Here is a 24,481-nt window from a genome sequence, read left to right on the forward strand (position 1 = left end):
TTCACCGTGGCTTCTGTTTTTGATGATGATCGTCGCAACTCCAATACATTTGAGAAGCAGATCCCTTTAGAGAGCAAACAAACGTAGAACGTTTTGCAATAACTGTGTTTGCATTACTGACTTTGATATCATCGCGTGTTGCTTTAAGACCTTTTGCACAAAGGCTTTAAGAGATTGATCTTCAATAAGAGTACCGAGATGTGCTTTTGATCCAGCGACCACAGCGACGGAAGTTTATATGAGATCATTAAATGACTCACCGTTCTACGAGTATTTCAAAAGCGGTTTATCCTCGACCACAACCACGAGCCATCGATGCGGGAATCTGACCAAAGACCGAGGCAAGAGAAATAAACAACCCTTCTGCGTGTGGCGCATCGACGCGAGGGTGCGGCATTATTTTTGCGAGCATACACCATACGCCAACGCATAAAGTCCGTTGGCCTCTCAATCGGATGAAGCGCCGTGCGTGCGTGTTCTGTGGTCGCTTCTTCTCTTACTGGGCCTACTTCTAACCAAAACCATCTGTGCTGATACGCACCGAGACCACATCCTTCCTCTCCACATCATCATAGTCATCATCATCATCATCATCATCACTGGCCGATTGAGGGGCGTGCACTCGAAATTGCACGTTTTGCGCCTTTCGCTCGTCGGGAAATCGTAATTAAATTGCATCTAAATACTACAAACGATGGCCAGAGCGAGCGAGAGAGAGAGAGCGCGCGCACGTAGAGGATAGCAGCCTCGGCATCCGGTGGCCGGCTGCAAGCAAATAAGGTGGATGCAGTCGTGCACTACTGGGCCAGCTGGGTCCGGCGCATTTTCACAAAACGCGTAATTCACATTTCGCCGCCATGTCCCCGTCGCCAGCCAGACAACGGCGGCGGACGGACCATTCCCGAGACCATCGCGTTTGCGTCTTTTATCTTCGATGTACGATGGCGGCGGCTGGTGTGGCCACTTTTTATTATCTTCGGACATGAGAAGCGATGTTTTGCGATGCGTGGTTTTCCCATTCCCGATCCCATCCCACACACCGCGCATCATGTGTATGAAGTGTCTGTGCCTGTGTGTGTCTGTGTGCGTGTGTGTTTGAAGCAAAAGTTTGGCGGGTCTGGTTTTGCTCAACAAACGCCCGAACGAAGCACGTGGGCGGCGACCCGGACCTCCACGGACGGACGGAATCGAACTGTGTTTGGCCTGGCCACCGGGTTTTGTAGTTTTGAATAATTGATTTTTCGTGCGGAAATTTCAATCTACTGTCGATGGTGCTGCTGCTGGAGTGTGCTGTTTGTGCCAGAGGATTAGCGCGAGCAGCAGACTGTGAGGCGTGGCGGGTTTGCGATTGTGTTTTGCTGTTGCATATGGTTTTGTGATTACTGTGCGCATCGAATTCGCTAGATGAAAGGTTTATGTTTTGAATAACGGATCAAAACGCTTGTATTGTTATAATAGCATAGCGGATTGTACGCCGTCACACGCGCCGCCACATGCAACAGAATGTTCGCTCGGATGTAGTAGAACCCCACTCTTTGGGGATGGAAATTAAATAAATGTTTCGGTTTGTGCGCGATCGAATCGGATTCGTCGTGGTTCTAACGGATGATCTAGCCATTTTTATGATTACTAACAGAACAAAAAAAAACAAAACGAATGATTATCTAACCGGTTGGTTTTCTCTCTATGCTCATGTGCTGTTTAGTCACACAAATTGCTTCACCTTGTCTGTTTGCATTCCCGAACTCAATTTTGACTTCAAACAACTAGAAAAGTCAAACACATACCATAGTGCTTCGGACTCGAATCTAGGACATTAGACGCAACGGCAGATCATGGTGGTGCATCTAATGCAAACACTGCCTGCCGTCCGCATCGCAATCTAAATCGAAATGTGTCAAACAAATAATCCCACACAACCCTCGAGTGTGTCAAATACTGTAATCAAAAACCGATCAACCGTAACGTTGGTACGGATCGTTGATTTTATGGTAACTCATCGTGTATGCGATGGACGAATGGATCCGCTGCAGCATCAACAGGAGTGTCCTCTAGACAATCAAACGGAGAGTAATGCCCACAACTGTCACCACACACCGCTGGACGAGAGACAATTAAACACGAAACCGAGCGAGTGAAGTGGACCAGGGACCCAGGGTCTATTCTTCTCGTCGCCGGAATTTGGCGATGAAATTCGATACGAAAATCGCTCACTCATTACACACGCACTCACACACCGGGATCAATCAGCAATATGCTGTGGACACACCACAGGAGGAAAGGTGTCATAAGTTCACACCATCCGGAACCCGGGGACCACCTGGTGGAGTGGAACGAATTCGACCGGAAGCAGCGGTGCGACGGAAACCCGAAACCGATCAGATAACAATCGAAACATCAATAATCCCGGGGCGTTAGTGTTTGGTTGCGTTGTTGTAATGCTTTTCGGGTGTCTTTCTGGGTGTTTGCTCGACGCCACCGACAGCAGGGATGCGTTCTGTGTTCCCATTTCGGATTACGTACGGGGTTTTCTTTCAGGACCGATGCTGAGCGAAAATCAAGCAGACTTTCTGACAGCTGACAGTGAGTTAAAAGTTATGGCCGGATGCACGATCCTCTGTCGCATAAAGCCGGCATAGATAGAGGATGAAAAGCGTGTTTTTTTTTCTTGCGAGATCGATAAACAAGTATTGTACCGGATAGGGCAAAATAGTTGCAAAAATTCCTCATGTTTCGTGATGTCCGCGAACTGGATTAGTACAGTAACGTACGAACGAGAAAAAAACTTTATCGCTGTCAACGCACTAGCTACTACATCAAACAATCCGTAAAAGTCAACAAAAGTCTGGCGCAGGAATCGCGCTTAGCGTGGTATTGGTTTTTTGGGTGAGAAAGGACCTCGCCCATAAAAAAAAGGATGGAGAGAAATGGGTGTTCTGGAGTCTGCACGATGAACTACCAGGACTGCCACGAACCGGTGGCAGATGATGAGATTCGCATGCGTTCGACCGGAACATGAGTATGTGCCATTGGCGACGGCATATCCTTCAGGCGCGTTGCCAAGCGGTCAGGAATGGGATGGGACCTGTGTCATGTCACGGAACCGGGCACTAGGCGACGAAATGAGAAAATGCGTGCCGGTAGAGAAAAAAAAATCCCCAAGTTTCTTCCAGCACTAGCGTCCACGGGCCGCCTATTTGTGGATCGACACGCACGGTAGCACGGCCGCCTGTCAGCGCCTGAATGGTAGGCACCACGAATACACGCCACTCAGCTGGACGTCCGGACGCCTCGGACAGAGGAAAAGCAATAGAGTGTCAAACCGGAAACCGGACATCACACTCTATGGGTGTGTGCGTGTGTGACAGTGACACTGAGCGGTGTGACAGTTTTCGGGGCCTGATAGGCCGTGTGACATTTCACACGAAGATGCGTTTCGGCATTTCTCATCGTGCGTCATCTGGGAGGCATCGAGAAGTAGGTTAGCGGAAAGATACCCCCGCACTCTTGTTGGGCGTATCAGGAGGGAAAGGCAATGAGGAGAGGCAGTCATAAAACAGCTAAGCGTGTCCGATGCATCCCACATCTCGGACGAGGGTTAATATGTTTATGCTAATGCGCTTGGAATGTGAATGTCCCGAGGTATCGAGAGAGCAGAGATTTGATGTTCTGTTCACACCCCCGGCACAGGGTGTGTGTGGCCGATGATGGGTCTCGAAAAACAAGGCAGGGCCATAACCAGCGGTGGGCCATCATGTTATCAACGAAAGGTGAAACGGTCAAATGAAACCGATGCTTGAATTGCCGATCGGTGCGTGGCTAGCCGGATGAAGTCGGAGCTAAAGACTGCCCAAAACGATCAATTTAGTCGATGAGAGCCCTCACTTTATGCGATTCCCATTTCACATTCACGAAAATCATTAATAACCACCTCTTTACGGCGGACGTTCTCTCTCTCATTATCTCGTTATCTTTACGGCTTTTTCCGCCGTTGGAAAGATCAAGCAGAGAAAGGGAGAGGGGGTATACATCCGCCGCTGGTGGGCCTTGTTGAGCTGCAGTTACAGATCCATCGCAGCATCGATCGAAGTGCACTTCATGTTTTCAGCTTCGCAGTCGCAAAAGGAAGCAACAAACAACCGCTTGCTGTCGCAGATAATCACCTGCAAGTCACCTTTAATGCCTGTGTCTAATGGACTGCTGATTGGCTACCGATCAGACCAGACCAGAGCAGAGACAGAACACGGAATCGATGACGTTAGACACAAGGGGCTTGCAGTTGAAAAAACAGAGCTCGCTCCCTATTTTCCTTTCCTTCCATTAGTGCTTCATCACGACTCCTCGGTACACCGGTACGGCCGTTGTTGTTTATGCTGGTGGACTCGCTCGCTTGGCACGCCATACGCGTTTGCTGGAATTGTGATGTGTGTCAAATAAAGCAAGACATGGTGAGCGAATAAAACAATCACGAGAGAAGCCCCCCCTTCTCAAGACATACTAGCACTCCATCGAACACGCCAGCGTCTTTACCATTTCTTCGGCGAAGTCCTGCATGTCGTCGATACCGATCACGGGATAACGCTAACGAGCACAACGCTGCTAGTGAGGGCAACTCGAGCAAATTGTTATGACGGTTAATAAACATAAGCTCGCGCGGTACCGAATGCGGTGCCTATCGGTCTTCAATCGTGGTTCAAACGTGACTTTCACGCCCCGGTTCCCGGTTGTCGTTCAATCGTCGGTGAAGTTCTCGCGAGGTCTAAATCGTGTCGATCCAAATGAAGTACGAAGTGGATGGAGAGGAGGTCCCGGTGAAGTTGGAAAACAAAATCGTTAAGGAATTATGTCAGAAGTCATTGATATCTGGGGGGGAGAGATGTCAGACCGCATAAACTAGCGCATAACATGCCCGATTCCAGGAGGCGGTCCTGTCAAAATCACATCTTGTGGGGGGCGCAGACCTCGGCGAAGTTTAATAATTACCTTTCGCGTGTGTCGCCAACACCATAATGGGACATGCCGAAACAGGGCACCATTTTAGTATTGCTTAGAGCTGGATCAAGCTATTCTTGAACTCCTCTCAGATCCGACATGACCCCGTGATGGCGGTAACACGTGGCGAAGACACTCCGCGGTCCCATTGGGGGTTTATTTAGACGCCAAGGTGTTGAAGTGTTCACAGGAACATCATCACTCATCGCCACCAGGCACCTGACGCGCACTAGCGATAGGTAGGACCGCAACATACCGGCCACAAATAACGCCTTTGCATGCGTGGGATGGACAAGAGGAAGGTGTCAAAAGCGCGTGGACGAGCTAATGAGACCTTTGCACCCTATGGGAAGACCGTACCGGTACCTAGCGGTACTTGTTGGTGTTGTAGTCGTCGTGTGAACGTAAAGCAGATCATTTAACAGGGATTGTGTCCATTCTTCAACGTCCAAGTGACCCATAATTAGCATCGCACGTGTTGTTGTTTCGCGCGATCGCGATCCACTAGCGAAAGCTACTGATTTCCAACAAATTTCCCAAGAAAAATGATTGTTTTCCCGGAACAACGGCAACCCAAACATGACTCCTAGGTGCCAACTAGGTGCGTTGGTGAAGTTGGTCAAATCTTATTTTCAAATTCGACCACGAAGTCGTCGTCCCCGCCGGGTGATGTTGCTTTTTTGGAGCGTAATTTATGTGCTGCATTTAATCTTGTGCCCCCAGCATTAGTGCCCAGGGAAGAGCTTGTATTGTGCTGTGCACAGATGTACACACGCGCCGAAGAGCTGCGGTTTGAGTAATGGTTACTTTATCGTATTTCCGCCTCATTTCTCAATACGTCAACCGTTTGCCGGGGTGCCGGGCCCATCCCTTGTAGTTGTTTTTGGATGGTTCAGCAAAATAAGTAAAACATCGTATTCCCAAACACGGGCACCGTACTTCGTCCTCGAAATCCAACCGTTGGTGCACTTCCGGAGGGCATATTTTTCGGGTTTGGCCAGCCAGAACTCTCGCAGAGAAGGTACAGCAATGGTTGATGGCCAGCTGATGCCAGGGACTGTGCATAATCTAATATTCCGGCCTCTTGAAAAGTTTTGAACATTCGGACCGAACACACACACACACACACAGATCTCACGGAACAGCACCCCGGTCTCGACAACAGGGACAACTGACAATGATCGTGAGCGTGAATAGAAAAGTTCCTAATCCGCAGCGATGTCGGTACAACACGCCATCGGCACCTCGACCAGCTGCTGCTGGTTGGTTTTGTTTAGAATTTTTCACGAAACACAATTGTGGTGGTCTGTGGCGTGGTGGTGAAGGCGGAGGAAGCATAAAAAATGTTAAATCTGAAACATGAACCTCCACGTTGGAGTCGGCGTTCCTTTTTTATGTTCCGATGCGATGGTGCGCCGATGATGATGTTGTGTGTTTCTCGAGAAGCGGCCAGAGTGTTGCTCGTCATCGGCCCGGTATCGTGAGGAAGAAGAGGAGTCCTACGCCTTCCCGTCGTCATACTTGGTCATGTCATGTTCACACCATTTTCCGACGAGATCCCGGACCGGGTGATTGCGAGGGAAACTCATCCAGTTTCCGTGCCAGTCATCGTACCCATCCCGTGCCAGCCAGCACCTTGGCGTGCTGCAATTGGCACTGTATGTCGGGTGATAATTCCACTCAATTATGATAATGGCCAATCCGGAGTGTCATCGTTCAGCCATCGTACCGGAAGGGTCGAAGCGAACTTGCAGCTAGAAGGGGGTTTAATCCCTGCTTCCTCCATGCGTCCGTTTCCGTGCCTGGACCCCGTGCTCTATAATTGCATTTTGGGGAACCCCAACTCCTGGACGGGTGCGGCTTTCCTGTGGCCAAATCCCGAAGTATGCTTCCCGGATTGTTCCAGCGGAGTGATGGAAAAAGTGTTGGCCACATTTTTAGCCACTTTTCCTTCTTTTTTCCATCACAAACCAACACCATGAACAAGGGAGAGGTGGAAACAATGGTGGTATCAGCGTTTGTCGAACGGCGGAAACAGATAGAGAGGGTAGGGCCGTTCTCTGCCGGTAGCATAACGAGCTGATGATACTCGCTTCCGGGCTGTGAATGATAAACGAGCTCAGTCCGGGGGGGTAGGGGACACTCCAAACACGGATTTAGCAAATCGGTTGGACACGTTTTGTCAGTGTGTGTGTGTTTGTGAGAATGAGCGCGAATGTCAACGCGCTCTACACTTCAATCGTACCTAGCTGAAGGACTCCAGCAGGACGACACTAGCCAATGATTCGGAATTTTCTGTTAAAATTCCTCCTCCTCCGGGGACCGATGGACGACCAAACGGAGTTGTCGTCCGCATCGTCAGCAGCAGATGAGCTGCAATGGTTTTTGAAAGCAATCAAATTCAATTTGCATAAATTACATTGTTTTAATGGATTTCATAAAGTTTGTTGGCACACATACCGAGCAGCGGGTGGGTGCGCGGGGTCATACGTTGGACTATCACGACCCCACCCAGGAAGGCTGTTGCTGCCCTAAAGGTGAACCCAAAATCCGGCACTCCAGTCAGCCATCGCAAGAGAAAAAGAGAGAGAGTGAGAGCGAGGGGTGCACTGTTTGCAGTGCAAATGAAATATGATGAAAGGGAGAGGGATGCCATTGGCACACCACACCCTCTTAGAAGAAGGGGTTTGGTCGTGTCCTGTTCGTGGAGGTGAATTTTTAACGGATTATTATCTTAAACGGTTGTTCGTGTTCGCGTGATTTGAGCTCTAATGGATGGGTGTGAGAAGGAGCTCACCCTTCTTTCGTCTGCCCGAATTCGTTTCGTTGTTTTGCTTTTTCTTTGGTTCGCAAAACGAAACCAATACCGGTAATGGTGAAACACACAAAAAAAACAGATACTCCCGGTAAAATAAACAAAAGGGAGTCCAGGATCCAATGCTGCCAATAACAAGGGAGCATGAGTCTGGAGTTTAGGAGCAATGGAAGCAGCGACATTCGATACTGTTTCTACAAAGTGTTTATTGAATCCAAAGGGGGAATGTAAAGCTCGAACTAGGAAGAGTTGAGTTTTTTAAATGGTCAAAGCAATAGCAATTTAGATTCTTTTAGGGTATTGCGGGGGAAAGATAATTTTCTTATAACTGTTGCGGTATTTAAAGTATTCCATTTTGATTTTGATTTTTACTCAAACAAAAAAAATGGTTTTAAATGACTTGTCCCGTTTGAATCGTTCCCGTTGTAACTGGAACTCCGATATGTTATGTGATAAAATGCATTTCTCTAATCAATTTATATGCTCTCTTATCTCATTCCAGGTGAGTGACCTTTTCCCTTATCTGGACATGTGTTGAATCTCACGGGAAGATGGACGCTCCCGCTGGTGCGGATGGAGTTTCCAGAACTCCAGAGCCCCAACACTAGCGACAGCAGCGAACAACGGCTCTCGGGTGATGAGAAATATTAAATTTCGTTACGCATTATCACCGTTAGGGGCACAGCGGTGTGTGGACACAGAGACTGACGAATGTAGGTTACCACTGTGATCCGGTCTGTGGCGGGTCCTATGTTCAACTACGCAAACAAAGATTGATTTCTGTACCTGCTCGCTGTTGAATGTTGGTAGAGGTGAGGGGGACTGGTTCCTCGGGAACTTGTACATGAGTCACACGAGTTTTTAACGGTAACAGAGTTCACTGAACACTGCACTGCACCGCTACCGGCGTGGCACATGTGGACCACGTGTGCAGACGCTTCGGGCACTTTACGAGCGACAACAGAACAGACGTAAGGCCTGTTCCGGTTCGGTCAGTTTATCAGTTGAACCGCCTTATGGACAGAATGTGCCCCAAGACGTAATTAGAGACCTCTCGGTGGTTGGCTCGCATCATCACCTAGATCGAGAAATTGGGTTATCATTCGTCGTAGTTCTGTCACCTTTTCGGGAGTAACCATCAATCGACATGGTTATCACATCTTCCCCCTTGTGAAGAACGAACGGGATTCTACGCTGGACCGCTGGGAGCATACGATGCCATGTTCGTTGTTAGACTGTTAGAGCTTTGTAGCGGAGTATTTGATCAGTGATAGTGATGGTGTGATACGCCTCCGGGGGCTTCCATCGCAGGGCTTTCAGTTCATCGACCGCGTTACACGTGTGCTCTCGTGAGAGCAGCACCCTGGTCATCACCAGACTTCACTTTTATGTTGCACTTCATCTAAAGCGCGACACGATGCCGCGCGTCTTACGCGCCCAGTCACCATCAATTCATATGCTCGCCGTTTCGCGTTTCTAGTTTCATAATCCAACATCAAAAACGAATTTCACAATCCGCACACACATACACGGGGCGGATGGTGCTACCATTCAACGTGCGCGTGTCCTGTCAACCATGCTTCGCTCGCTTCATCTCACACTGTCGGGGCGAGTTCAATCTAGGAAAAAGCACTTTGCGAGCAGCAGAGAGCTTGCCAGCAAGCGGATGCTAGTTGACTTTATCATAATTAGATTTTTCAATTTGGCCCCACCGATGACATCCCCATGACCTGCTCGGTGATGCTTTTCGGTCGCGTTTTCGGTCCCCCGGGGGGCGGCTGCATTTCTGCAGCGAAAAGATCAATATGGCTTGGCATCCTTCAATCCTCGGTATGCTCTCGATGGCCGCCGTATCACCGTTTGAATGTTTCAACTTCAATTCCCCAGCCCAGCTTGACGATGACGATGATGACGACCACGGCGACGACGACGAGCTGTATACGTCCCGAAAAGGCCGAGACGTGAAACAATTTCGTGCCATCCATCACGTTTGATGTGCTCGATGTGTATGGGGCAGCGCATACCTGATGTCGTTCGATGCACGTTGTGCTGTCAGAGCTTCGAATTTGGAAGCTCACGACCACCTTCATATCATCGTGGAAGAGCATTTTTGAAACTACTTTACTTAGTGAAGGTTTCGCATCGCTTTTTGTTAACTTTTAGCTCTTCTGATGTTGATGTAATACAGTAAAAAAGGCGTTAAGTACATTATTGCAACCGAAACGTACTGTGCGTGTGCGCGCTGAACGACGAGTGCAGACATGTGCAACCAGTGCTGGTGTGTGGTAATATATTTGCAAATTCCCTCCCTTCACCGTTTGACACAGACAGCAATGGTTTGCAAATTATCACCTTCACCGTCCTCAAAGGCTGGTATTTTGGTATGCAGCGTTCCAAATTGTGCTGAACCCCCAATTCCTTTCCACCCGGAGTGCTGCTTCAACGGCGACAACATTGGTATGCCGTAGAGCGCTCGCTACACCATCGCCACAAAATGGCCGTGAAAAGTGCAAGACAGTTGCCAGCGAATCGTATCAGTGCTGCAGTGTTCGTCACGGAAAATTATAAGCAAAAATAAGATGACAGACGACTGCAGCAGCAGCAGCAGTAGCAGCAGTAGCAGCAGCAGCAATTTCCCGTCATCCGTATGGTTGCGTTGCTGCTGATGCTTGGTTTTCCGAAACGAGCAACCGCACGTGGCTTGTCATAACTCCACAATCCGACAACCGCACTCCGTAGTCGTCGTCGTCGGCTAACAGCTCGTCTGCGGTCTGTTCCATCGTGTTCTGTCCTGTGTGTCTCGTTCGCCTTAAAGCACCGGCAGTCGGATACACTTTAACTTGAACACACTCCAACTCCACCAACTCTTCACGGAAAGAGAATTCATTTCTGGAAGCTCTTGAGTCAACTTTGCAGCTTATCTTAAACGCATCTAAGCCGCGTAATGCCTCCGTAAGAACCGTCACCGTCACCACCACGCTCGTCTTTCTCTCCTTTGGCACCGGCGAGAACCGGGAGCTGCTATCTTAATGTCGGTTGACAGGAGGGCCAGGGAGTGAAAGAAAAATATGCAAATCGTCTGAGAAAAACGTGCCTCCGGTTTGTCGTAAGCTATCTGTGGAAGCCGACTTGCGCCTGAATGTTATGCAAATGTCAAGGAAAAACCCTCCTCCTCCGTATCCTCTTCCTCGCTCGGGACGACATGTGCGGCAACCGTTGAAGCGAGAAAATCGAGAAGAGATCCTCCGGAACCCTTAATTAGTCTACTCTTTCAATTCATCCATGTGTGTGTATGTGTGTGTGTGTGGTCCCGGCCACGGCCACATCCGGCGCAGGTCAAACGAGAACTGGTAGCCTTCAACGGGCAACCACTTCGTTGCTGATTATCCTCTTTAATCGGTTGGCTCGATGCCAGTAGCCAGTGTGTTCCGTTCCGTTCTGCAACAGGAGTCTCCCTGGACTGGATGTATAGGACTGTTTGAAAGAGAGAATGTTCTTCATGGTGCCCGTGCAGGACCCAGGGTCGACCAATTTACAACTTCCATTCACGGTCTTTCCGGGATATGGCTTTCGGTTTCGATACGTTCCGGGATTTTCCGGCGTTGGTTCTGCTGAATGTCAGCGAATCGCTCTCCATTCGTTCGGTCGTGGGGATGTCTGGTGGTGGTCGTCCGCAGTGTCGCACTAGCACTCGACTCCGAAGTCGTGCTGCTCTCATAATGCAGGCGGAATGCCAAACATGTGCCGCAGCGGAACGGAAAGGGAAACGACCCGAAAAAGCAAACTAAAGTTACGAAGAAGAAGTTTAAGCTTTCATTTTCCGTTCCGTCCGTACCGCGCTTACAGCGCCATAGTTCCTGTTCTGTCTTTTACCGATTTTTCGGGGCCACAATTTTCCCGAGTTTCTGGGGAAATTCGCTCGGAGTAAGTTTTTCCCGAACCAGACCATCCACCAGCCTGATTACTGGGCTCAGTGTGTGGCTCGGAGTATGGCACCACAAAAGGCATGTTGGTGGCTGCTTTCCATTGAGCTCGGTGTAAATAACGAAACCGAAGAGAGATAGGAAAGGAAGGTGAATTGCTGGCTCGCCGCTGACCTGGCTAGCTGACTAGACATCCGATCTGGTGGTGATGGTGTGCAGTCGAGCCAAACCGGATGTCGGACGTTTCCACTGACACACCGACCATCGCTCTCCAGTTCGATCAGCCTTTTGCTCCGGTAGTGCTAATTGAGAGGCAACCCAAGAGAGACCGGGTGACCACACCAAGAAGAAGCCAGAGGACCCGAGAGCTAAGTACTTTGAACCTCTGGACCAACCTTTCTCCGGAAGGCAGTTCTCGCCCGGGTGTGCAGCCAGCCGTATCGCCGCCCTTTGCTAATGGAAAGGGTTTTTGTTTAGACATTCATTCACACACCACACAGCACACTATCCTGAACAGCCCAGCCGGGTGCACGACGATGGATGATGATCCCGCTTAAAGCTAGTCGCAGGATAGCGTCTTCAATACGTTAGCGTAGGTCATAATCCATCTTTAGCGAAGTTGTTTAGCACAACAGTCTATTAGCATTCTTATGATTAAATTAACATAAACCAACGCACTCATACACACACACATACACGTCGAGAGTGCGATATGAGTGGAAGTTACAGACGAGAAAAAGACAAGAAACTTGTGATCCAATTCCTCCAGATTGGCACAGCTCCCCACAACAGAGCGCGTCGATGCCAGCAGCTTGACTTCATAAATCAAAACACATGTCACCATTACCAGGCCCCGGGGTGCTGTCGTTCAATAGCTTCCACCCTCGGTTTTGCAGTGATTTAAATAAATTGAAATTTGCACACCCTCCTTGTTCACCCCTCCCTTATCACAGTGCATCGTTTGGTGCTACAAAATCGCGCCTCAAGGCACGAAAGGCACGCGACACATTTGTAACAGTGTGGCCTTTGGACTGTGTGCGGTGCATTGAGATGCAAATTTGAGACACACTTTCGTTCAGTGACACAACACCCTCTCTCCGGTGTCGATTGCTAAATTGGTTCCCTCAGAAGAACCCCATAACACACCGCACATGGTGGTGGTGGTGCCCCTAGCTGGATGCGCTCTTGATGTCTTGCTCCCGGTCGGCGTGCGCCAACCGAGTGAGCTGACTTTAATTTAATTAAATTAGATTAATCAAATTCTTATTCAAACAGAATGCATCTGCTCCTCGTCGTTCCGTCGTGGCATTCGCCTTTTGCCAGCTCTAAACTTGACCTCGGGCCTTCGGTCGTTCGCGGTCTGTGAAGAAGTGAAGTTGGTCTGCGAACCACATGGCACGAACGGAGGGGACATTAAAGTTGGAATTCAATCCGTTTACACATTTCCGGCTGGAATGCGGCACTGCGGAGACCTCGCGTCGTGCGCCTCGTCTTGATTGACATTCCCGCAGCACGCTCTCCGTTGGAGGACATTAAATGGCTACAAAAGGGTCGCCCATTGCGCCCATTGTCCTGTGGTGTCCATTGGGGGGTTCCACGGCTAATTGCATTCAGGGCAATTTCTCCTCCGGGCTGTTGATAATTATTTGCAAATAACTTAATTGTTTCTCAGCAACCAATGTCGCCATGCTGGTTCTGCGCGACAAGAGAATGTCCACGTTTTCGATCGATTTGATCGAATGGCGCCAGACTGATGAAGAACATGTTTTTCTGCTCAAACTTAAACCGCGGAGTAAGGACGTTGTCGTGAATTTATACTCTCTTGACAAAACAATTTATAACTCGAGAGAAATGTGATTGCAATAATAAAACGCTCTTTCGCCTGCCCTGGGAAACTTAATCGAGGAATGTGGAAATGCAAATTCATGTTTTATGCATGAGCCTTATTTATCGAACCTTTTTGCGACAAAACCACTACCTCCACCCTTCGCTTCCATGCTTTTCTCGGGCCTCTCCTCTCCGCATGACGCGCTCTTCGATTCGCACGAAGATGGAAAGCGCGATGCTAAACAACGCGACTTCTCGTCGTCTCCGGAGATTCCTTGTGGCTCAAATATCTCAGGCCAGCCGCAAGCACACAATAGGGAACAAATAGGATAGGATGCTGGCTGATGGCTCCAGCGATAGAGAGTGTGTGAGAGGAGGGACCGTGGTTTTCACTTTCATGCCTCCCGACCATGCCGTTCTTCGGTATCAAACGGTGTCGCTTTTATGATTTTCTTCGCAGCTCAATGCAGCTTTATTCCTCGTGGTCGTGGGGTGGGGGATGAAGGGTGACGCATTCATCATAATTCTTCCACCTCCATTCAGCGCATTCCCAATGCGCTGCCGCCCTCTCTTGGGCATGCTTGGTTGAGGTCTTGATTTAGCATTCATCCATAATCGAATAATACACCAGGGAATGGTCCTCCCCTTCGGGGCGAAAATGCTGGATAGCAGCAGCAGCAACAGTGGAGCCACGACAAACACGATGGGATCACGATGATGGACACCATGAGAGCATATTCGCCGAGAGAGTTTTATGCCCCGCGCCATAAGACATCTGCACAATCAACCGTGACCTTTCTTCTCCCGTTCCCGTTGCACGCCACGTTTCTCGCCACAACACTGCTTCCGGTGCAGGGCAGGCCTTCGAAGATGCTGACCTTCCGCGAACCTAGTCGTCTCGAGCCTGCGAAGAACCGGGGAAAGCGAAAGCACCATTGTGTCTCTTGGCGTCTTGGGCTCCAGAGAGGTTCCGAGAGAAACGCTTGAGAAGCATTTATTGCGGCTATAATTTTAATTTTATTGTCACATTTTATAACCTCAAATCACCGTCGGTCGTGTCGGTTGCAAGAAATGCTCCTCTTCCCGGTTAGCGTCCGTATTCGCACCAGAGCCCTTGGAGTGCGGCAACACGAGACAGCAGGATGAAGAATGATTGTTCGTTGCTAACAACGAAGAACGGCACAACAGAACGCTGGTCACGATGATAACTAACGAAGATACTATCCTTGGAGAGCTGAAGGTTCTGTTAACCACCAGACCAACACACAAACACACGAAATGGCAATACGGAGATCGCATCCGCTTCAATCAAAAACTCATTTAAATGAAAGCATCCGTTTTAGCGTGTCTGTCTGTTTGGTAATCTGTTCTCATTTCGTTGTGGATTTTCATTTTTGAAATGAAACAATTCAATCACGAAATAAGAACCAAGAAACCTGAATCTTCCACTGTGGAGCATTCCGAAGTTTTTCTTTTTGAAATTCTTCTCGATTCTTACGCAAGGTGTCGAATCCAACGCCAGGCTGTCTGCGAAAAGAGAAAGTGATTGCCGGGAAGACGATAAGACGATGCTCCGTAAGGAAGGAGAATACGAAGCCCAACAGAACACATCTCTGGAGGAAGAACGGACGATGGCTCGAGGCAAGCAAGATCAGTTTTTGGATTCTTTGACGTCAATGTGAGACCATCAAGCAACAGCCGATCGATTACCATCGCACCTCAGAATCTCAGAAAAACGAACGTCAGTGTTGTCTGTCTCTTGGCTACTTGGAAGCTTGGGAACCGGTTTCGACCAACATGATCACCGTTATGACGATCGTAGCGCACGAACCGAACCTCGAACGTCTCGAGAGGAGATCTCGTGCCAAAACGGACCCCTCGAAACGAGCCTCTCCTCGGTTTGTGTGTGTGTGACTCCTTGTGTGAGTTCGTTTTCACTTTTTATTCAAATCATGAGCCACCATCCCCCGACCACTGCTCGGTAGGTTCTAGACGCACCTCCCGGGCCTGAAGATCGGTTTCAGTGCTTCAGAGAAGCACTCGTGGATCTCGCGCTCGCTCTCGTGGACCGCATTTATGGAACCCTCTGGAGCCCAAAATTGACCGTAAATGATGGGATTTAACGGTTCGCCTCCGTGCTCGGTTGTTGAACTCACTCACCTGCGCTCTTGCGTCTCTGTCCACCATGGTCGGGGACACCGTTACATGCGTGGCAGCAATGGGGGCTTTTTGGAGGTTTGGTTGATGCCCAGCGATTAGCCCAGGTCTAATACCGTGCGCTGTAGGGCGCGCGGACGCGGTCGCGGTTGCATCATGTATCGATGGACAACGGCGGCGATGATGATGGTGGCGGCGGCCAGACGATGCCGCGGCAAATTCCCCCGGGAGTCCCATTTTAATTCTATTTTGACAAATGCGTCGCTCACAAAGAGTTACAAATTGAACAATAAAATGTTTACGGCGTGTGGACCTCCGCCTTGGTCCCATCATCCTTTGTGGAGTTTGCTGGGTTGATGGTTGATGACCTCCACCAGAATGGTCTCCGACGACTTTCGGGGACTCGGGGACGCTTCACCCGTAGTGAAGCCCACGCCCTAAAACCCCCACGGATTCCAGCTAGCTATTTAGGCTTGGGTGATGCTGGTGTCCATTTGTTCGCCTTCGCCCATTCTCGTTGGCGGAACGCATTCCTTAAATGAACATATCCATTTCGATGATTTATACCTTCGTAATCGGCATCGTTTTGGGATCAAAGGGCTCAAGCGATCGCGTTTATCGAATTGCACCGGTGGTGCGTTTTCGTCGATTCCTCGCCCTAAAGGTACGATCCGAAAGGAAGCATCCGTAAATGATCACAATCAAACATTTGTCGAACTCTGGCCGCACGGTACAATCTAATCAGCGAGCTATTACTCGTGCTGCAGACAGGGTCATCTTCATTTTGTTCGTTAAATATTCATCCAACCAATTGGTTGCCTCCTGATCGAATGCTGTTTCTGATTCATTCTCGTTTAAATATTCATTAGATTGCTGTTTACTGCACTCGAGTCGGTTTCCTTGGTTACCGTTACAGCCTTTTTCTTCCGACAATCGGTCTCCCTTTTTTAACGTAGCAGCGCGAGATTCTCTCTGTTTCGGGAGAATGTTTCCAAAGAAATTAAAACTTTTTTCGCGAATTCACCACACTCACCCCAGCTCCGGAAACCGGAACTCGAAACTATTTCAAAAACAAGTTTTCCTCCATTCCAACAACCGGGTGTGTTTGTTTGGTGATTGTTGGTTTCGCTTGTGTTTCGACGGCGAACTGTGAAGCAGACAACACAACATCCGGTCATAAGATACGCGGGAGTGTGCGAGCTACTAGTTTGGCCAAAGATGGGCGAAGGATAAAAATAAACTTTTAACCATGCCATGCCATGCACACGTTTACAACGCGCGGGGTAAGCGGTCGGTGTCAGAATGCAGAGAGACACGCCATTGCTTCACCGGATGCAGTGTGGCATTGCAAGGCATTGCAGGCAACATGACACTTGCACCGCACCGCTGTACGCGCTCATGTTGTTGAAGTGATAAAAACTTTTGGCTTAAGAACAAGTAATGGCCACTGTAGTATGCAGCGGCAGGTTTGTGGAAAATCAACGAGAATAATCCAAACTGCTGCCCCCCTTTTCCTTAAGGCCAGTAGTTCGGCCATGCCAGAGCGCACGCGAATCCAGAAAAAGGAAGAGCTCCCGACTAGACAAAATGGACGCGCTCGTTGGCGTGGTCGGCCCGGGCCCGGGCTGGATGCATCGACCAAGGCGAAAGCGTCGCTGGCGTCGTGTTTTCGCTTTTAATTAAAACTTGTACAATTTTAAAATGTTTTAATTGATAAAACTCTTGGCGACCAGCGCGAGGGTGTGATGTCCACGATGGCGCGCGCGCACTCCATGCACCTCAGTCAACCGTGGAACGGAGGATTCTTCGGAGAACGACGATGTGTAGTGCACACCGATGACAAGTGGTCTCTCTTCCCCCTCTTCGAGCCATAGCTTGTTACAGCGTCACGCCTTCGCCTCAACTCCCGAGCATAATTGTCTCCTGCAACAATCGGCGACAAACGGGATGGGGACAGAAGGCGTATATCGCCGTCGACTGTCGGTGGCGGAAGTTTAACTCTTCTTCTTCTTCTTCTACTTCGTCTCGATCGAGCGTTCTCGGGCGACAATTAGAGAATCTGTTTCGAGAGTAAATAAAGCCGAGTGTGACGAGCCAGTGGTGGAGAGAAATTTAAATTAATTAATTCGTTTACTTAAGCGCGCTCGTCGGCAGTGGCCACTGCACTGGCAAGTGTAGTAGTACCCGCGCTTCTCGTTAGCTGAGCTGAGAAATTCATCATCTCAGCTTCAGACACGGAGAAGTCCCATGGCGTAAGGGTCATGATGGCGCGACGGGAAGGAGTTGCGTTCCGAGTTGTTGTTACAGTAATTCGAGCTGCCGGAGGACGTCGTTGGTGAGTTGATCGGTGGTGGGGGAAATGTCTACTTAAAATGACACCATGGATGAATGAGTTAAAAGTTTATTGAGCCAAGAACTATGCCGAAAGCAAGGGTGCGGAGGAAAAGGAGGAGGAAGTCGACGACACTGTCTCGACACGGTCGTAAAGGAATGGAAGTGAAATGTCCCAGAAGTCAGTAACGGAGAGAGAGAGAGTCGTTGCCGTTACGGCTGGAAGTCAATCTTCATTTCGGATGTAATTACAGGAAACTGAGCAAACTAGTGATTGATTGCTGGTTGTTTGGAGAGGAGCGCTTGATTTGATTGTGGCAATTAAAAAGTCGCCGGCGCTGACTAGTGCAGACTGCAAGGATTAAGTTACGCAACTTGCAGTCGAGAAATGCGATCCAACGAACTAAATTCGGTTGAGCGAAGCTGAAGTCGATGATGACGTCTGGAAGGAATATTTTTCAACCGTTCTTCAGACGGAGGGAGAGAGAAAGATTAACGAGTTACGGCTTTGCTTCTGTCAAATGATCCAGTTCAATTCCATTTGTCATTTAGCATGTAGAAAGCAGAAGCGAGCACGTTTAAGCGAAATTATGCCTTACTTTTTCAATTTGTCATCAACAATTAAGACAAATCAAAGCGCTACAAATCGTCGGCATCTACTACTACTTCGACACCTTAACACTGGTAACAATTTCTACCTTGAGGATACCTTGAAGGCACCTTTTGCTTCTAACCATCCTCGTTCATTCACACCCCACATAGTGTGAGGTGTTGATGGCGTTGATTTCATCGGATTGGTTTCCGTCGTTGTACCGTCCACCGTGATTTGCGATACGTCGATGTGGAAGCGTAAAGGTCATTCGCTTCTTGCGTCCTCGTCGCGGTACATACGTCGTACATCTAGAACTCGATCGAGAGCACCGCGAGCAAGAACGTTACGGACGTGTGTTTTGTAATGTGCAATAAAAATTTCGTAATTTCACACCACATAACTCTTTCGACGACGACGACGGCGACTCGACACGAGTCTCGACAGTCACGACAACACCCTGTTCCGGCACGAACGTTAGCATCGACGATACGGCGACGATAGACCTCGGAAAGGCGGAAAGGAATTCCAAGATGCCTTTCCCCTCGATGCGAATCAATTCGTAACGGTCGGTCGGTCGGTTGGTTGGTGGTCGGTTATATAGTGTCTTTCGTTTTCAATCAGCACGCACGCAGCAGGCCGGATCTGGACACGCATATTAATTGAATAATGTTTCCTCTAATCGGTTGTCTCGAACTTCCGGGGCCGAGAAATGCGCTGACACAATTAGTGCGATTTACCGATTGATATGCAAATCAATGCCGCGGCCAGGGCTGAACTCTAATGCTCTTCTTTATGTTCGCACATGTTCGCTTCATTATGAACCAGTATCCCCTGGATGATTAATGTGTTTCCTCGTGCGAGTATGCGAGCATACCGAAGGCATGAGACATTGATTCAGTGCGAAGGTGACTTCATATCTTCGATCAAGAAATTCCCATCTCGGGACGCACACTACCAACCGTTGCTGTTGGACTTTCATCACGTGCTGCCCGTGGGATAGCAGAAAATCGATCTCCTCCGGTCCGACTGCCCCCCTTCCCGGTTTCACTCACGTGCCATCCATAAATCATCATGCCTCTAAACTACGGCCCCGTCCCGGTCCCGAATTTCTAATAAAACACAATTTTCACTCAAATATTGAACATCCTTTCGGTCAACCAGGAGGGTTCGCGGCTGATCGATGTTTGGCCACATTTTCACGTTCTCTGTCGACCGGGAAACGGGACACACACGCCGTCCACGGTGATTTGGATCATAAATTTTCATGAAAATCGGTCCCATAACAACTGTCCGGGCGACCGCCGTGTAGACAAAACAGCCACGACCAATGGTCACGAAGCTGGGAGATAACGGTGTCTCTGGTCCCACACTCCCCATGTCTCTATGCGCTGATCGATGCAGTGCTATCAGTGCGGCAAGCTGCTGCCAACACCCCGGAGGGGTGAGTTTGCAAAAAAAAATAACGGAACTAAAAAGTGCTCCAAGCATCTTCCTTCCGGGACACGAAGAACTGCAACACACACACAAGTCACCAAAAGAAAGATGACAACTCGATAGCATAAGGTGACAGCAGTCCACGGGGGCTGTCCGGTAGACAGCGGAGCGAAACCCGAAAAAAGGCCATTTCGCCAAAAAATCACGCAACGCAAGTGGTACCAAGTAGAAGCAGAGAGTTCAGACGATAGAACAGAAAAAAAGAGAGAGTCACTTCCGTTATGCGCCGAAAAGGATAGTGTGCGATATGGGGAGTCACACAACATTTGAATAAATCATGTCGAGGATGTTTCCGGCTATCCTTCTTCACTTTTGCTTCATCGCAGACTCGGCTAAAGGGTATAGCGGAATGTCCTAGTCGTCTGATGCTGATCGAACGCTGACGTTTATGATGATCGGCGGGCTAAAAGATGTTCAAACCTTCAACTCGAATGTTTTATTCCGATTTTACTTTTCTTGCTGGCTTCCATTTCTAGAGCAACCGCAACCGCAACGATGACGAAACCGTAACATTAAAGTGCTCTGAGCGTCTCTCGTTTAAATCCTCCAACATCACGTTAGAACTCCATCAATTGCGGCATTTCTGCTGGTTTGACTGGGGTTCGAGGTTTTCGGCCAGCTGTGGTCTCTGCTCTGTTGTGCCTCGTTGTCTGTGATTCGGTTTGAGTAATGAGGTTGTGGTTTTCGGTGCCGGTGAGATTACACCTACCTGTGGTGCATTTCAAATGACTTCTTGAAGCGGCTTCCCCGCTGAAGATACATCGTCTTTAATTCGGCATCGGCCAAAGACCGGAGACGCAGACGAATGGAATGCCGTATTTACCCTCTAATTAATAGACGTAGAACGAAAACGATTGAAGTGGTCTCGTCTCGTCGAGAGGGGAGCTCGTTCTTTGCCAAAAATTATCCATTTCAAGTATCGCCTCGTTTGGAAATAGTGGCCAAAGTATTCATGAAGGCTTCCCACTTTCCAGAAATTATAATCTCTCTTTCAAGCACCACGCGACGGGCCACCGGTACGGTGAAGAATGGGTACTTAAAGTTCAGTGAAGCATCTCCCGCTCGGGCGACCGACTTCCGCCCTGAAAATCCCCCTCGCAGAAGGATTCATTCCACTTCTGCTACTTCCCCCAGGCTTCGTTGGCTCCATGTCCTTTTACTGGTGTTCCGGGTGCTGCTGCTGCTGCTACTGCTGTTAGCACTTCATTTGCTGATCCCCACACTTTTGCTGTCTCCGAGGAAAAGCTTCATTTTCCGCATACGCAGACATCCGCAGCCGCAGTCCTCTCTGGCCGTTTTGCTGCATCAGCCCGTCCAAAATGGTCCGAGGGGGCGGGGGGAAACTATTTATTTATTCATGCATGCATGTCTCTTTATTTATCTTTCTCGTCGATTTTGCCGGGCCTAGCCGACCGGCCAGCCAGACCGACCAGACCGACCAACCGACCAGCACAGTATGGGTTGTATGGGATACTTGTCAGGGTCGGTCCACGGTCCACGGTCGCACGGTTCGGTATTTATAATATTTCCCGCTTTCACTCTCTCTCGCTCATATACACAATACCCTGTTTCTCTCCCTGTATCATTGCAGTGATCTTCGACCGACATCGCTGGAGAAAAGCCAGGAAGTGTGCCGGCTGCGAATCTACGAGGTGTACGCGTGGGGTGTCCCGCTGGTCATCGCCGGTGTGGCGGCCATTCTCGACAATCTGCCGGGAGGTAGTGATGCCTACTTGAAGCCACGATTTGGCGAAGCTCGCTGTTGGTTCTTCGGTAAGTCCCCTTTAGGATGTCTCTCGATCACCCGCCACGCTCGGTTGAACCAAATTCCACGCCCAACCCCAAACGTCTAGGTCTCCGAGATGCCGAGTGTGCGACCCACGGTTCGGGTTGGATGGATAGATTGACGTAGGAAGGCCGCGTGCATAGTACGACAATCAGAACCGAGACGCACCGAGACCGAGACGAACATTTCATTTCATTATGGTAATTATACGAATCAATACGAAGGCGGCACCCACACCACCTGTGAAGCCGGTGAGAAGGTCTAGGAAAGCTTTCACGTCGGCATTCCTGTACGGTTGCGCGCCGGTACCGTTGTGCTGTGGGATGCATTTTCACGATCAATATTTACCACAAATACACGCCTTACCACTAGTACACAGTCTAGTTGGTGTGCCAGTAGTGGCCGGTATGGTGCCAGTAGCAGACGTAGGAGGATTAAATTACTTCCACCAACTGCTGGCGGACGCCGGCGTATATAGACTGGCACACGGCATCTCCATCTTGGTTGGGCCCCCAGACACTTCCGGTTTCATGTGGGTACAACGGCGAGGGGCGAAAGAAGAAGATGGAGTGACTGCTTGCATCCATCATTCCTGGACCCGTATAGCGCTTGGTTATAGAGCAATGAATTAGTCTTATCGTCCTAGAATGCATCCTGTTTGCGTTCAGTGATCCTCCTATTTGCGTTGACGTTCTACCGGGCTTGATGGACAGTCCGGACGTACCGTGCTGACACGACAATGAAGTGGATGTGTAACCAATACCACCATCCACAGGTTCTGTACCGTAACCTTATGGTCAGGATGTGTTTTGTTAGTAACTCTAGCATCTCTCCTGGTGCTCCGGTGCTGGTGTGTCCGGAACCCTGCTCGACTAATTACAAAATTGTGCCAATCCCCGTAAGCAGGTGAATGGCATCTTTTGAAAAATGTAACCTGGAGCATACCTGGAGAAGCATTGAACCAGGAACATAAACCCCATTTCGATATGTTTTCAATTGTTCGTTTATCTGATCGGATGTCGATGAGGTTCAGAGAGAGAGAGAGAGAGAGAGAGAGAGAGAGAGAGAGAGAGAGAGAGAGAGAGAGAGAGAGAGAGAGAGAGAGAGAGAGAGAGAGATGTGTGTGTGTGTGTGTGTGTGTGTGTGTGATGTTGTAATGAATACTGATGGGTACAGAAGTTGACCATTAATCAATGCCCGGCACTGAAACCGAGTTCGGTTCGCTTTTATGTTGCTATCGGTACCCCAATCTGACCTATTGTTTAGCCGGGATTACAACACAGATACTTCACAACATGTGTTGATGATGTTCGGTGCTGTCTCGTAGCTTATACCGTCATAGCAAGCAGATGCTTCGTCTGTCTTTGAACATGAAGCAGCCCGTTCCGGAATGTTCCGTTTGCTCAATATTCAAAGTGCAATATGCAAAATTAATGACTACACTTTAGGTTTTCTAAAAGCTTCCTGTTTCGTGCAGTGCTTCGGCAGTGCCTTTTGGGCTAGAGGCATCCAGGATGTTTCGCTTACCTCCGGTATCCGGTAGGAAATGGTTCATCGATTTTCACGAAAACCACTTGGTGTATGAAAGATTTGTTCTGAAGAATGTCTGCATTCTCAACACTCCGGACCGACCTGCCCATGCTAGACAGAGCAACACAATCAATAAGTCATTTCGATCGCTGTTGTTGATGTACACACGACGAATAGTCGCCGTGCAGTTCAAAGTAGAAATGAAAAGCAGGATTTTAGGGAGCTCTCCGATGCTAATACCGAGTGTCATCGAATCTAACCCCCGGCCCGGAGCAGAAGGGATTAAATGTTTCGCTCGTAAAATATGCCGTGTGATGCTAATCTACCACCGGCCTGACCGGTACCGGATGTCATCCTTGTGTGTGTGTGTCAGTGTCATCAAGCGTGCACCGGACAGATTCCGTCTTCCATTTAATAATGAAATCAGAATCGGCCTCGACCATCCGACGAATCGACGAGAGTGTCGAGGCTACAGATGTTTTATTATTCACTATCATTACTGTGTACTATCTTCGAAATGGTGGAGCCTAGAGAAGGCTTTGCAGTGCAGCGGTATGTGCGCCAGCTGCACGAGCATGCAAGATCGACATCAATCTGCTCTCGACACAGGGTTTTGCACAGCAGAATACAGGGCCCCGAGGATAGAAAGTGAAGATACCACGGGACCACCTGAAACCGGAATATACTGGTGGAAGGTGCTGAAAGGGCGCCTCCAGCTGTCGAGGATGTAGTGCACCGGTAGTCCTTGAGTGAACGCGCGCCCACCTCCCGTTCAGCTGCAATGTGGGAATCAATCTTCAATTTATCACTTCTGACATCTAGTGCCGGACATAGCCCGGGCCCGCCGGTCCTAAACCGGACTGCTGTGGCCGGTGATGGACACCTCAGAATGCACCCATTAGTAGTGTGGCGTGCACTTGAGCACGGGATAGTTGGGGGGGTTCAGCATTGGAGTTGATATCAATTATGAACGGACATCGGAAGTCCTTATCACAATATTCGATCGATGACACTTTCACTCAATTCCGGGCGGG

The 24,481-nt window shown here is 49.2% G+C and overlaps 1 protein-coding gene across 4 annotated transcripts in view; it reads left to right on the plus strand.

Annotated features, from left to right (window-relative positions):
- LOC125951615 (probable G-protein coupled receptor Mth-like 1) overlaps positions 1-24,481 on the plus strand; it is a 155,948-nt gene that overhangs the window by 105,371 nt on the left and 26,096 nt on the right. For all 4 annotated transcript variants that reach the window (XM_049680571.1, XM_049680572.1, XM_049680569.1 and 1 more), the window contains exon 5: positions 21,723-21,904. In XM_049680571.1, the coding sequence (XP_049536528.1) occupies positions 21,723-21,904 (182 nt within the window). The remainder of the gene's footprint in view (positions 1-21,722; positions 21,905-24,481) is intronic.

The sequence above is a fragment of the Anopheles darlingi genome, chromosome 2 (assembly GCF_943734745.1).
Source record: "Anopheles darlingi chromosome 2, idAnoDarlMG_H_01, whole genome shotgun sequence".
NCBI classification, from domain to species: Eukaryota; Metazoa; Arthropoda; class Insecta; order Diptera; family Culicidae; genus Anopheles; species Anopheles darlingi.